Here is a 14,730-nt window from a genome sequence, read left to right as displayed (position 1 = left end):
TCATCTTGTCCTTCCGCCAGGCTTTTGAAGACATTTACCTTGAGCGACGTCGGATCATCAAAATCATCCTGGAGTACGCCGATAAAGTTTTCACCTTGGTCTTTGTCTTGGAGATGATCCTGAAATGGACGGCGTACGGCTTCAAGACCTACTTCACCAACGCCTGGTGCTGGCTGGACTTTTTCATTGTCGATGTAAGTTCGCTGAAGGTCCAGCGAGGGCCTGGCGGGTCACAAACCGTCCGTTTTCGCTGCAGGTTTCTCTGATTAGTTTGGTGGCCAACTGGTTGGGTTTCTCGGAGCTGGGGCCTATCAAATCCCTCCGAACGCTGAGGGCGCTGAGGCCCCTACGCGCCCTCTCCAGATTTGAAGGCATGCGGGTAAGTGGTGCGAAAGCAGCCGTGCGTGAGTTTGGCGTGCCTGGTTGTCTGAGGTTGGCGATGTGATGACGTTTGATCGCACATTACATTTATTGCCTTACAAATGACAACGGTAAGATAAGTGGCTAACCATAATATTATCTGTGTGTATGATGCAGTCAACTGTGTGTCTTTACTGAGCTACTGCACGTTTAAAGGGGAAGTCAACCCAAACATATTTTTTTCAAGAATATGTTCCCAGCAGGCCCATGGGTTGAAACACAGCATTCTGATTATTGTTGTGTTTGTGGAATATGAATTAAGCAGCAAAATCCACCCCTTTTTAGCATTTTTCAGGGGGCGGCCATTTTGTCCTTTCTGCCGTCTGAAAATGACATCACAACTACTCACGGCTCAGGTAACGACCAATCACGGCTCAGCTTCAAAAAACAGGTCAGCGGTGATGTCATTTTCAGTCGACAGAAGTGACAAAATGGCCGCCCACAGAGATGGCTAAAAACGAGTGGATTAACTCTTATTCCACAAACGCAATATTTATCAGAATGCCTTCTTTCAACTAGTGGACTTGCATAGAACATATTCTTGAAAAAAAATATGTTTGGGTTGACTTCCAACTTAATGGCTGTTTTGACACGTGTGACGTCTCTCCTAGCTTGCATGCTATACGCCGCGTGAGAGCGCAGCCCGGTAAGTGTTGCGATGCCGGTCATCTTGCGTGGCCTCGACGTCAGATTCTCAGGGCCAGACCTCGCTTTTGACCTGGCCAGGTGGTGGTGAACGCGCTGGTAGGCGCCATCCCGTCCATCTTCAACGTGTTGTTGGTGTGCCTCATCTTCTGGCTCATCTTCAGCATCATGGGCGTCACCATGTTCGCCGGCAAGTTCTACCGCTGCGTCAACACCACCTCGGCGGAACTCTTCGCCGCCGCCGAAATCAACAACCGCAGCGAGTGCCTGGCCTTGCAGGAGGCCACGGGGGAGGCCCGCTGGGTCAATGTCAAGGTCAACTATGACAATGTGGGGAAGGGCTACTTGTCGCTCCTTCAGGTGGTACGTGGCGCTGGGCCTGGAATTTTCTGTTTGAATTTTTTATTTTTTTTTAAGTTTTTCTGATACCTTTGCAGGCAACCTTTAAAGGCTGGATGGACATCATGTATGCTGCTGTTGACTCCAGAGAGGTAAGTAAAGTGAAACCTTGTTATTCACCGGGCTTAGGGACCTGACACAAATAGCCAAAATTTACTATAAGGCTGTATTCTTTTCATTCATTTGTTCATCTTCCTCAGGTGGAGGAGCAGCCATCTTACGAGATCAACCTGTACATGTACATCTACTTTGTCATCTTCATCATCTTCGGCTCCTTCTTCACGCTCAACCTCTTCATCGGCGTTATCATTGACAACTTCAACCAGCAAAAGAAAAAGATGAGTGTTCACGCATGATCTTTAATCAGGTGTTTTGTCTAGCGGCAGCTGGTAATGATAATAATGACTTTTGCCGCTGCACTTGGGAGATAAAGACATCTTCATGACGGAGGAACAGAAGAAGTACTACGAAGCCATGAAGAAACTCGGTTCCAAGAAGCCGCAGAAGCCAATTCCACGTCCCACCGTATGTTCTGTTTTTTTATGATTCAGTACAAATTTGGCTTTAAATGTGACGTACGGGAAACGTTACTTAAAGTGGAAATCAACCCAAACATATGCTCTATGAAAGCCCACTAGTTGAAACAAGGCATTCTGATAAATATTGCGTTTGTGCAATATGAGTTAATCCACTCATTTTTAGCCATCTCTGGGGGCTGCCATTTTGTCACACATTTTGTCGACTTAAAATGACATCACAACTACCCAGGGCTCGGGTAACGACCAATCACGGCTCAGCTTTAGAAAACAGGCGAGCTGTGATTGGTCGTTCTCAGAGCCCTGGGTAGTTGTGATGTCATTTTCAGTCGACAGAAATGACTAAATGGCCGCCCCTGAGATGGCTAAAAACAGGTGGATTTTGCTGCTTAACTCACATTCCACAAACGCACTATTAATCAGAATGTCGTCTTCCAACTAGTAGGCCTACTGGGAACATATTCTTGAAAAAAATGTGTTTGGGTTGATTTCCGCTTTAAATTGCTTGAGACACATATTTGGCTTTCCTGAATACCAGTGTGAAATTAAATAGCGATTGCTTCCGATTTCCGACACATAATTTCACTATATGACGTTTAATGGTAACAGTCACAAGCGTAGCCCGAAGAAAAACCTCCTGATTTAAATAGAGCTGCAAAAAAGACTGTGAATAAATTGCTCCAGTTCTTGTTCCTTGAGATACTTTGAGTGAAACATTTTATGGAGACATTGAAATCGTTAAAGACCTCAGCTGGGCATATGTGGCACAATGACATAAAGTGACCCTCTCGGGTTTGTGTTTCATCTCGCCCTTCGCAGAACTTCCTCCAGGGCCTGGTGTTCGACCTCATCAGTCAGCAGTTCTTTGACATCTTCATCATGGTGCTCATCTGCCTCAACATGGTGACCATGATGGTGGAGACGGACAACCAAAGCGCAGAGAAGGAGGACTTTCTCTTTAAAGTCAATCTAGCCTTCATTGCAGTCTTCACCACCGAGTGCGTGCTGAAGCTCTTTGCTCTGCGCCAGTACTTCTTCACCAATGGCTGGAACATTTTCGACTTCATCGTCGTCATCCTCTCCATCGCTGGTGAGTGAGTGCAACAAAGCCGCCATACAAGGGTCCATGAATATCTGCTGTCAAAATTGATTGCTAGACTGTCAGCATATAGTCTGACAGCTCATTTTATGTTGAATAGATAAACATATGAAGGGGAAATCAACGCCAACATTTTCTTCACAATAATATGTTCTACAATATACATTCTGATTCATATTGTGTTTGCGGAATACAAATTAAGCAGCAAAATCCACCTGTTTTGATCAGTCTCAGGGGGCGGCCATTTTATCACTGAAAATGACACCGCAGTTGCGCAGGACTCAGGTAACAACCAATCATGGCTCAGCCTTACCTGATTCCTGAGCAACTGTGATGTCATTTTCAATCGACAGCAAGTGACAAAATGGCCGCCCCTTGAGACGGCGAAGAAAAAATGTTGATATGACGCTCTGTCACTCATGGAAGTTCTTCTCTTGCAGGCACGATGCTGTCGGACCTGATCGAGAAGTACTTCGTGTCACCGACCCTCTTCCGCGTGATCCGTCTGGCCAGGATCGGTCGCATCCTGCGTCTCATCAAAGGAGCCAAAGGCATCCGGACACTCCTCTTCGCCCTGATGATGTCGCTCCCCGCCCTCTTCAACATCGGTCTGCTGCTCTTCCTCATCATGTTCATTTTCTCCATCTTCGGCATGTCCAACTTCGCCTACGTCAAGAAGGAGGCGGGCGTCGACGACATCTTCAACTTTGAGACGTTTGGCGGGAGCATCATTTGCCTCTTCCAGATCACCACCTCGGCCGGCTGGGACGGGCTCCTTCTTCCGATGCTCAACAGGGAGCCGCCCGACTGCGATCCCGACTTTGAGAACCCCGGCACGGACGTGAGGGGCAACTGCGGCAGCCCGGGCTTGGGCATGATGTTCTTCAGCAGCTACATCATCATCTCCTTCCTGGTGGTGGTCAACATGTACATCGCCATCATCTTGGAGAACTTCAACGTGGCGCAGGAGGAAAGCGGCGACGCGCTGTGCGAGGACGACTTCGAGATGTTCAACGAGACGTGGGAGAAGTTCGACACGGACGGAACCATGTTCATTGAGTACGCCCGCCTCTCGGACTTTTGCGACGCGCTGCAAGAGCCGCTGAGGGTGGCCAAGCCCAACCGCCTTCGTCTGATCCAGATGGACCTCCCGCTGGTCATCGGCGACCGCATCCACTGCCTGGACATCTTGATGGCCGTCACGCAGATGGTCCTGGGAGACACGCTGGAAATGGCGGCCATGCGGGAGAGCATCAAGACCAAGTTCCTCCAGAGCAACCCCACCTCGGACTCCTTCGCGCCCATCACCGCCACCGTACGCCACAAGGAGGAAGAGTGGGCCGCCGCCGTCATCCAGCGGGCCTACCGGAGCCACCTGCTGCGACGCGGCCTCCGCCACGCCGCTTTCCTGAGCCGCTCCAAGAGAGGGACCGCCCGGGTCCAAGACCCGGCGGAGACGGATGGATTGATTGCGTGCAAAATGGGAGCGCTATATGCGAGCTGCGTGGACCTCACCAAGGAGAAGGCGCCTGAGACTCTGGTGGAGCCGGGAACCCGACCCGACCCTGGCGCTCCTGGCTCAAGTGTCATATCGGTACCTGTGGAAATCACTAATGAGGTGGTACTGCATTCTGCCCCCGAGCCAGACAGAGTCCTCGGCAGCCCTCGGGAACACGTCAGAGAGTCTCTTGTATAGCTAAAACACTTTTCTTTTTCTTTTTTTTTTCTCTTTAATTCATCGACTAACTTTGCGTTGTAGGATCTCAAGTTGCACTCGTTGCTTCAACTACATTGTGTCGACATTTTCCCGAGGATCAAAAGAGCTAAATCCTCCCCTGTGAATGCAAGAAGGCTCGCTTGTAGTGTTGGACTTCTCCAGAGCAATCTTAAGATGACTTTTGGGAGTCTCAGAATCCCTTGCTTTTTACTCTGTCTTGATTTAAACAAATGCTCTTTTATACAGAGAGCACTCTGGCAGGACAAGTGAGTGTCGGGTATAAAACTTGACAGTCTAGAGGCAGAAGACCGCCGATTTGAAAGAAGGAGTCCGTCAAACTAGAAAGTTCTCCTTAAACGGAAGAGATGGTTTACGCCGTCACCGATGCTCTGCTTGCGAAGCAAAATGGTCACTCTCCAGCCTCACCTAGCAACAAAATCACCCCTCGAGCGTCCACCCACGCGGAACACAGCCGGCGGCGTTCTCCTCCACTTTACTGTACTTTTATTCAAACCGATCGACGTTGAACCCGAAAGCCAGTTTGCGGCTCGTTAGCGGCGGCTAACATTCAGCCACAGCCGCTCCAATCTTGCACTATGTTTATTTTTGGGCCGTCCAGGTCCAGTTGCAGCCGATGGGGATGATGAGCGTCTAAAAGAGAACTTCATCCATCAGCGCGCATGATAGATAGATGTTTTTGTCCACTTCCCGTTGTGGTGCCAGGAGGCCTTGAAAGGGCAGCACTCATGTTTACATGTCCATATGATATTAATAATATTATTCATAGGTCAACTCTTCAAGTCATGCTGATGCTGTCATGACTCTTTTAAGGGTTGTTTCACTTTCTGTCTTAATTGTAAAGGTCTTACTTTGAATATTAGGTGCACATACACTGATGTATTGTGCTGTTCGACACTTGCGTGTCCTTCTAAGGGGAAGAAATGATGCTTTGTGTTATTCACCGTTGGTAACTTTGACCACCCTATTTTAATGCTGACTGAAACTTTGTTTACATTTGGGATGCAGTGGAGATGCATGCCCGGCCGTGTGTGTTGTACCGTCTGAATTCAGAAAATTCAGAAATAAAGGGCGAAAGTCTCTTCCGGTTTTGGGATGTCTAAAGGACGTCATCTAGTGGCCGACGGGTCAAGCTGCAACAAGTCTCCTCTAGAATTCAAAAAGTGCAACTAATATCACAACGGAAGAAAAGGTTCCCAAACTGCTGCTTGACATTCATTTCAAAAAATGGTTTTTTGTGTGTGGTTTTTTTTTCCATTTCATTAATACAGAGCACTACAACCATGTACTCTGTGATGTGACAGCAATCTTCTATTTTATTTATAGGCCATTCAGTAGTAACACATTTTTTCGCATCCCATCCCAAAAAAGGAAAAGTAGCTGCAGTACCTGGAGCCATTCCTGGCTGTTTCTTACGTGACTTATAATTGTGGGCTATAGGGTTGCAAAACACAAGACACATTTCCTTGCAAAGAAAAAGATCCCAGACCCAAAAAAGCAACTTAAGAAATTTCTGGCAAGTACTGGCAGCGTGGAGGCTATAAGGTGGCAAAGTATTTTCTTGCAAAGAAAAACAAGCCATCCCAAAGAAGTAAAAGGAGCGGAAGGAAGCTGTGGCATTTACTGGCTCATGTCCTTTATGTAACAGCAATCTCCTTTTTTTTTTTCTAATACTGTACGTCTGGCCACGGGCTATAGGCTGGTGAGCCATACATCTAAGCCTAAAAAAGAAAAATGAGCTTCAGGAATTTCTGGCAAGTACAAGCTGTGTCATAGCAATCTCCCTTATTCTTTATACATCTGTGCTATGGGGGCTACAGGCTAGCAAGACCCTTGCACTGACTGGCTGTGACCTACATTGCAGTAATCTACAAAACTTTCCGTTGAACTTTTGTACTTTTTCGACACCACTCAACCATTTAGTTCTTAGAGTTTTAGAGATAAAAATTCAAATATAGCAAAAAAAAAAAAAGACATATTTTACTTTAATGCCTTTAGGGAAATAAATGTACTCATTTGACCTTGTTTTGTCTTAGCAGCTCCGCCCCCTTGTTTGCATTCTCACAACTGAAAATGTGACGACTCTTCTCCTCATGACTGCACAACTGTCACCGTTTTTCTTGCACGGCTTTCAGCATTTCGATTAATTCTTCTGTTTGTGTCTTTGCATGCCCATCATGTGCTGGTTTCTGTGTGGATTGTGCGCTCTAACGCTGCTCAACGTATCAGGTAAAATAAGTCTTAATTATTTTTATTTTTATTTTTTGTGTTATTTTGGGGACCCGCTTCACTTCCTGGACATCTGGAGGAAAGAGGAAGTTAGTCTTGGTAGTATTCTTATTATACCTATTGTTAATTTCATATATTTTTCTACAGTGTGCTAGATATTTTCCCCATCCAGCACACCTGATTCAAATGATCAGGATCGTTATCAGGCTCCTGCAGAGCTTGCGGATTGTGTTGGAGGAGGGAAACATCTAAAACATGTAGGACAGCGGCCCTTGAGTACCGGACTTGGACACGTGCTCCATTTTGTTTTTTTGTTATTTTTTTGGGCTGGGATGTTTTTCTTAATAAGAAATGCCTTCCCACTCAATCGCCCAGATTTATAAAGAATATGACAGGTTGCTATCACCTGGCTGACAGTACTTGCCAGAAATTGCTGCAACTCATTTTTTCTTGTATGAAACTCTTTGACTGGCTTTTATATTTTTACAGACTATAGAAGCAATAGATACCATATGAAATAATCTGGGCAGGATTTAGCTAACATTAGAAAACCATGTTACGGCCAGATGAGTAAAACATACTGACCGAGTGAAAGGACTCAGGAATTGTTCATTTTTCTCGGTTGCAAAAAGTTGCCTTTAATGATTTGACTTTGGTCTGCTCAGCCGCTGTGAGCCGCGAGCTCTCCATCACCCAGAAGCCGCGCTTCTACGGGGTCAAGCCCAGCCGGTTCGTCACCATCTACTGCGCCTCCTCCCAGCAGCACCTGCCGGCAGAGGTGCGCTGGTACAAGGCCGCCCGTTACGACCAAGAAGTCGCTCAATGGCGCTTGCTGGAAGGCACTGTGACTCGCGACAAAGACCTCACGCTCAATGCTTTCCTCATCCTGCACGATTTGAGCACAGAGGACAGCGGCGTCTACTTCTGCCGCATCAACGAGACGTGGGGGTCCGGCACTCAGCTGCAAGTTGCCAGTAGGTTACAACTCCAAACACTGGATTTTTTTTTTTTTTTTTTTGGGGGGGGATTGACAAAGGTTTTTACCTTTTTGTGTGAACTATAACATCAACAGTTTAAGTACAAGTGTCCTACATGCGACAGCAATCTCCCCCATGATCTTCCTATGTTTGACTTGTGGAGTTAAAGGGTGGCGAGATGCAAGCCTTTTCTTGCAAAGGAAAAAACATCCTCGCCTGACAAAAAATAAAAATAAAATAACCAACTGCAGGAACCTTTAACAAGTGCTGGTTGTGCCCAAAATATGACAACAGTCTCCCATGTGTTCTTTATTGACAGAACTACAGTCCAGGGTGGCAAGAAATTAGCCTTTTCTTGTGAAGAAAAAAATCCCATCTCAGCCTAAGAAAATAATATAGAGCTGCAGGAGGTTCTGGCAAGTGCTGGCTCTGCTCTACATTTGAGTGCGATCTCCCATCTTTGATTAAAAAAAAATGCATTGAGTAAATCTAAACATGAACTATTTGGTCTTAAGAGTTTTCAGGTGAAAAGATCTACTGTCTTCTTCATACTTCATACAATTGTGGTGTGTGTTGTCCCACATTTGACAACAATTCCTGGAAAATCTATAAAGCTCTCAATATTAGGTGCTTTGTGTTTCTGATAGTCAAATGTTTCATGGACAGTAGGGTTTATTATTAATTATTGTTTGTTTTGTATGAGATTGTTTTCGAATGCACCTTAAGATTGTTTTCGAATGCACCCTATGGCTAGTACTTGCCACAAGTTCCTGCAACTACTTTTTCTTTTTTGGGCTTTTTTTTTTTTTTTTTCCCTAGCCCAGATGTATTAAATAGGGAGATTTCTGTCCTGTGTAGGACACGGCCAGTACTTGCCACTGGTTCCTCCAGATAATTTTCTTCACTGGGTTGTCATGTTTTCTTCACAACAAAGGGGTCTTGCCACTCTCTCGCCCACAAAGCCCAGACAAATAAATATAGGAGATGTTGAGATTCTGTCACATGTGCAACACATCCCGTACTTTAAATTTCCCCTTAAAGATTTCAGTTTGTTTTTTAAGGAATTTGTGTTGTTGTTTTTTTTTGTATTTTGTTTATTTGGGGTATTTTTGTTAATCAAAGACATCAACTTGTAATTTCCCACTGACAGGGCCCGTCAACCGAGCACAGGCAGTGCACCGAAGCAACATGAAAGACGCCCTTATGGTCCTTCAGGGCCTGATGCTGGCCGTTATCGTGGCGCTTTTACTTCAACGCAATCGCAAAATGGTGAGAAGACCAAAAAAGAGGTCGCTAGTTAGCTTAGCTCATTTCCTCGCTGTATAATTTTTGAGCCTCGTCATGCAAACTGCAGATGAGAACGTACAATAAATTGTTTTCCTGTGTAGCGAAACAGGACGCACAAAAAAAACCCTTGCCAGCAATGAACAGGCAGTCAGCCATTTTGATTTGCCTTTCTCACATTCATTCTTTTTTTTTTGTTTCTAGTTGAAAAGTAGAGAGCGCATCTACGAGGAGCCCGAACTCGAACACATCTATGAGGTGAGTTAGGCCACAGAATTAGGTCCATAAGTTACAATGTAATGCAGTGGCTGTTGTGTTTGTGTGCAGGGCCTGGCCATCGAGGCGTGCGGAGGAGGGGACTTGTATGAGGAACTGGCGGTGTACGCCGTGGCAGACGACTGCGCCGAGGCCCCATGGGAATGATGTCACGGTGATTGTTGTGTGCGTGCTATCATCAATGCTATGGCTAATACGCAAGGTAAAGCTTTTTTACGCTCCTTGACATGAGGCATCGACCAATAGTTGCACATGTTGCTGTTCTTTGCTGGGTTATCGCATTGTCTTGTTTTGATAAAAAAAAAATTTTAATTAATTTAAATTTTTATCTTCAATTTTTTAGTGTGTGAGTCACGTGTGTGTATGTATAATATATATATATATATATATTATATAATTATGTATATTTTATATATAGAGAGAGAAATGACTAAATAAATAAATGAAATAAATGTTATATGTATTTATGATTTTGAATTATCTTCCGTGCTGTTGTTATGCACCCACTGCCCCAATGAGACTTATTACTTTTTTTTTTCAGTCCCAAAATAATGCTCATCTTGAGTATGTGTAACTTGTCAGCCAACAAAATGAACAAAAATGTAATTGTATCATTTATTTGTATTTTTTTATGTATTGCTATTGTTTTTTTACATTGTTTTTTTGGGGGGTGTGGGCACATTTAAAATCCACATTTTAAAAAATACAAAGAAAAATATTTAAAATATGTTAGCAATAAATACAAATAAATAAGATATAAATAAATACAGTTAAAACAAATCATAAAATAAAATGCAATTTTCAAATGGTTGGAGTGAGCAGGCTTGCTTGGAAAATGTGCATTATGGCTTCACGTCTGATCATCTCCCAGGCCTCTGCGCTGTTCTTCTGCAGACACCATATGACAACTGTTCGTATTTGCATGGACATTAAGATCCACTATATATTCACTACAGTAGATCAACTCACCTTTTGCACTAGAGCCTTCCTTGAAAGTCTATTGAAATAACGCCCCAGCTTTTTCTTCCAGCATTTCTTCTTGCTCTTCATCTAAATATGAAAATATTAGTCACTTGGCTTTATATTGAATATAGACCTCATAAAGCTGAAACCCCCACGCCTACTCCTCCGCGTGCATGTGTGCGACACTTACACAGGACAGCAGGCCATCTTTCATCTGATGGATCAGGTTGAGAAAGTCGTCCACCTTCTTCTCGCCCAATTGCAACGACGCCTGGTCTTCACTGAAGAGCTCGCCCACCTTCTGCAGGACTTGCGCCACGAAACAGAGACGAACATCAACAGCCTGTCAAGTCGGATGAATTTGGAAAAAAAAAAAAAAAAGTTAAACCACACAGATTGACGTCAATATTGTCGTTTTGAAATCATTTTTAGGCTCCAGCTCTTTACTAGATGAACGGATGGATTTCTTTTTTTTGTAGATCGTTTAAAAGTAATAATTCACCGAAGCGATGGCTGCTCGTTTGTACAGTTCACGAGGGAAGGCCACCGGGGTCTGGAGATCTTTCGTGATGTTACCATCCTGCACACAAAAACAAAAAAGAATGTTCTTCAAGGCGACATATTGTGAACGTTGTTGCTTGTATACAAATGGTTCTCTCTGCAGCGCCTGCCGACCCATCAAGAGTGAAATTAGGCGAGCTTTCTGACTTTTTTGAATTGCGATGTCACAATTTACATCGTATCTGCCCGCATGCCCTGTTGCAGTTTCCGCCAAGTGCGTTACTTGCACGAGGCCGCACTGCTGGCAACGCACTTCAAGAATAATTTGCGCCCTCTTGTGGAGTGGCCCTGTAGAACAGGTGCATTGTGCCATTCAAGCTCGGCCCTACGGAGGTTTTTCGCCCGTGACTTGGAGCTTGGGGAATGAAGATCCAGAGCCACTTCGGAGCTATGGCAAGAAGCACCAGCACACTTGTGACCCGTGAGTGAAAATGAGCGGTCTAGAAGGATGGATGGATGGATGGATGGATGGAACGATAGATATACAAGTGCTCTCTGAAAAAACTCACATTTTTTAATATCTCATTGAAAAGCATGTGTGCAATCTGATATTTCTTAGCAAAAATTTGTGCAGTTACAACAATATAAATATCAAAGTCTTGTTAGTAGTAGTGGTGGTGGTACTAGTATCCAATAATACACTACATTATAGATTCATTTGCACCGAAATAAACTGTGCGCCCTCCTGTGGACAAAATTAGCAACAACAGTAGTTGGAAAAATTGCAGGTGACTCGTTGCCTTACTTGACACATAGAAAAAAATCATGGTCGGATTGGATCCCCCGACGGATCGGTTCTAGCATCATTACAGAGTCACCTCAACCACACGTGATGACAGTACTGTACAATACTTTTTGTACGATTTTTTTTTGTTTGTGTGCTGTGATTATTTTCAAATGGAATACATGTGTGGGGGCGGCACGGTGGTCGACTGGTTAGCACGTCCGCCTCACAGTTCAGAGGTCGTGTGTTCAATCCCGGCTCCGGCCTCCCCGTGTGGAGTTTGCATGTTCTCCCCGTGCCTGCCTGCGTGGGTTTTCTCCGGGTACTGCGGTTTCTTCCCAGATTCCAAAAACATGCTTGGTAGGTTAATTGGACACTCTAAATTTCCCCTAGGTGTGATTGTGAGTGCGGAGGTTTGTCTCTGTGTGCCCTGCGAATTGGCTGGCAACCAATTCGGGGTGTCCCCCGCCCACTGCCCGAACACTGCTGGGATAGGCTCCAGCACTCCCCGCGACCCTTGTGAGGACAAGCGATATAGATAATGGATGGATGGATGGATGTCCCCAATTGATTGAAAACATGTTGGGAAACCGTTTTTTTTTTCGAACCAACTAGCAACAGCGCCGAATTACAAATGTTCGGAGGCGTGCGAGGTGATAAGTTGACAAACAGGAATTAGTGGTGGCGGGAAAAACAAAGGAGCCTTGTTAAAACCAAATGAAATGCTGTACCGCCTAATCGCATAATAATTAAAAACAACAACAACTAAACGCAATTGAACGTGTATTTCGTTTCTTGTGTGCTATACATCTTGCTTGAAAATGAGACTTCACCGATTTGTTCTAGAACATTCTGGCGCCAGCATTTCTCGATCTAATAAAACAATAATAATACGACTAAGTACATAATGATAATAATAATAATAATAATAATAATCACAATCGCAGTAATGGGACTTTTTAGAAAACTAATTTAAAGTTACTTATTGGCGAAATGACATTACTTACCATTTGATCCAGTAACTTCAACACTTCTCTGTGAAATTTATGATAGTTGTTTTTAATCCACGGGCACCCCGAGCCAGCAGCAACGCTGTTTATTTCGCTACAGAGCACAAAGGCAAAGGTGATCCAAGAGAGCATTTGATTTATTTTCATCATTGTGCGTCGAGTCTTATCTATCTGTTCTCGTAGATGTCCAGCTGTGTTATGAGTCCTGTTTCCCGCCGCGCGTTTTTTTTATATGACACCTGTGTGAATGATCACAAGTTCGCTTTTCTTGTGACGTCACAAAATGAGGCTCGAAATTATTTTTGTTTATTTATAAATTATTTTTAATTAATTTGTCATTTTTGCACCTTTGTGTTCTTTACATCCTGTATTACTTGTGCTGTATATTATTATTATTATTATTGTTATTATTATTATTATTATTATTATTATGTTTTGTGTGGGTTATTATGGCTGTCAGGGCGCGCAATTGCATTGCACGGATTACTATGACGATATACCTATTACATTGGAAGTTCCCAGTTCATAGAACGAAAACTGATTCACGACAGTCTAACGTGGAAAAAAATGCTTTACATTCAGATTCAGAATCGGACTTGTTTTAACTCGCAGTGGGAGTTTAAAAGCATGCACAAAACAACATACAGTACTCCAAAGTAGATCAAATTATTCATCCCGTGGGGATGATTAAATTGTCACGGCAACGCTTCTCTGTCATATTAATAAAAACCGCAGTAATCTAGTAAAACAGCAGATAAATACAAAGATCTACCATTGAGGATTAGGACTAATTGAAATAGTACTGAAGGGTCTGCAATTTATGTGGGAGTTTATTATAATTTCCCATATTTCATATTGTGTTCGTATAAATAGGTTACTAGCTGCCGAGTGCACACGGACACCAAGGGACACCCGCAGCCGTTCGTGGTGCGTCACGGTCTGCAAGGGCAGGCTGTGAGCCTCGGCTGTACTGGGCAGCGTCTTCGGAGTCCCCCGTCGTCACAACGGTCGGCTGCCCTCGACAGTGGAGCTCCTCCCCGACGTTCGGCAGCAGGTGCACTCGCTCTCTCGCCGGTGGAGAAAAGTTTCCTCGCCTCTCTCCCCCATTAACCGCGGCAACGTTGGCCAGAACATTTTATTAGTATTAATTTGGGCGCCCAACTAAATTTGTTTGTCATTAATAATCACTTGTTAATAAATTCTAATAGTTGATTTGGTTCCCTCTCGCTCTCTCTACACCTCATTTGAATTTGGTACAAGTAATTAAGTAGTTAAGGCATCCGCCAAACCCGAAAGCGAAATTCCTCTAAGCTCCAGCACAGAAATCTCGTCTATTAAACGGGCAAAATGTGATCAATGTGTTACACGTTGCGAATAAAACAGTCCGGTCATATTTTTACAAAGTATGAATTATGTTATTGACCGTGTTCTATATTGACATATTGCTGCCCTTTAAATAGTACACCCAAAGGTACACATGTAAAATAATTAATGCATATGTTTGGGGTAATTCCAGAACTGGTAGATCATTTAGGCATCAAAAACTCTTTTATTATATTTTGTTGTTTTTTACGCTTACATCTAACCAATGATATATTCTTAACAAGATGTTATTAGTCGTCGATATATTTTTCTGGGACCCTGTTCCAGATATTCAGGCCTCTGAAATAAATATAAAATATTGCCGTATAAGCCATTAAAAATAAAACAAAGAACTTTTTTTTCGTGTGTTCTAATTTAAATTCAGTATTACTCTAATACTCAAGTAATTTCTTCGAATTGTTTAATGACCTTCCTGCATATTATTGCGCATTTAATTCTCAGATGAATTAAACAAGTTTAAATCATGTAATCTGAATGTAAATAACCATA

General features: G+C 43.7%; 3 protein-coding genes across 3 annotated transcripts in view; 2 read left to right on the top strand and 1 right to left on the bottom strand.

Moving 5' to 3' along the window:
- The window catches only part of scn4aa (sodium channel, voltage-gated, type IV, alpha, a), a 29,122-nt gene extending 23,206 nt beyond the window's left edge, over positions 1–5,916 (top strand). Inside the window, exons 23-30 of the mRNA XM_086016278.1 lie at positions 21–194; positions 257–379; positions 1,147–1,428; positions 1,503–1,556; positions 1,665–1,802; positions 1,885–1,989; positions 2,820–3,090; positions 3,540–5,916. Of these exons, the coding sequence (XP_085872404.1) occupies positions 21–194; positions 257–379; positions 1,147–1,428; positions 1,503–1,556; positions 1,665–1,802; positions 1,885–1,989; positions 2,820–3,090; positions 3,540–4,795 (2,403 nt within the window). The 3' untranslated portion in view covers positions 4,796–5,916. The remainder of the gene's footprint in view (positions 1–20; positions 195–256; positions 380–1,146; positions 1,429–1,502; positions 1,557–1,664; positions 1,803–1,884; positions 1,990–2,819; positions 3,091–3,539) is intronic.
- Positions 5,917–6,035: 119 nt separating this feature from the next.
- On the top strand, positions 6,036–10,070 carry cd79b (CD79b molecule, immunoglobulin-associated beta). Its single transcript, XM_086016276.1, has 5 exons — positions 6,036–7,063; positions 7,729–8,037; positions 9,191–9,309; positions 9,529–9,582; positions 9,652–10,070. Exons 1-5 carry the CDS (start codon positions 7,003–7,005, stop codon positions 9,745–9,747), a joined length of 639 nt encoding a protein of 212 aa, XP_085872402.1. The 5' UTR covers positions 6,036–7,002; the 3' UTR covers positions 9,748–10,070.
- Positions 10,071–10,260: 190 nt separating this feature from the next.
- On the bottom strand, positions 10,261–11,336 carry LOC147129126 (interferon a3-like). The gene is made up of 4 exons (XM_086016277.1): positions 11,066–11,336; positions 10,754–10,906; positions 10,570–10,650; positions 10,261–10,488 (listed from the first exon to the last, which is right to left on the bottom strand). Exons 1-4 carry the CDS (start codon positions 11,240–11,242, stop codon positions 10,402–10,404), a joined length of 498 nt encoding a protein of 165 aa, XP_085872403.1. The 5' UTR covers positions 11,243–11,336; the 3' UTR covers positions 10,261–10,401.
- Positions 11,337–14,730: the final 3,394 nt, after the last annotated feature.

This window comes from Filicampus tigris, chromosome 19, assembly GCF_054856515.1.
Source record: "Filicampus tigris isolate MCC_2025a chromosome 19, RoL_Ftig_1.0, whole genome shotgun sequence".
Lineage (NCBI taxonomy): Eukaryota > Metazoa > Chordata > Actinopteri > Syngnathiformes > Syngnathidae > Filicampus > Filicampus tigris.
This window is presented reverse-complemented; position numbering and strand designations above follow the sequence as displayed.

What these genes read in the sequence shown, in the direction of transcription:
- cd79b (XM_086016276.1), top strand. Translation starts at nt 7,003, where the DNA reads ATGCCCATCATGTGCTGGTTTCTGTGTGGATTGTGCGCTCTAACGCTG. An exon ending in AACGCTGCTCAACGTATCAG is followed by an intron (nt 7,064 to 7,728) that starts GTAAAATAAGTC and finishes TGGTCTGCTCAG; the next exon opens with CCGCTGTGAGCCGCGAGCTC. An exon ending in CACTCAGCTGCAAGTTGCCA is followed by an intron (nt 8,038 to 9,190) that starts GTAGGTTACAAC and finishes TCCCACTGACAG; the next exon opens with GGCCCGTCAACCGAGCACAG.
- LOC147129126 (XM_086016277.1), bottom strand. Translation starts at nt 11,242, where the DNA reads ATGGGTCGGCAGGCGCTGCAGAGAGAACCATTTGTATACAAGCAACAA. An exon ending in AAGATGGCCTGCTGTCCTGT is followed by an intron (nt 10,651 to 10,753) that starts GTAAGTGTCGCA and finishes TTTCATATTTAG; the next exon opens with ATGAAGAGCAAGAAGAAATG. An exon ending in GGAAGGCTCTAGTGCAAAAG is followed by an intron (nt 10,489 to 10,569) that starts GTGAGTTGATCT and finishes TGGTGTCTGCAG; the next exon opens with AAGAACAGCGCAGAGGCCTG.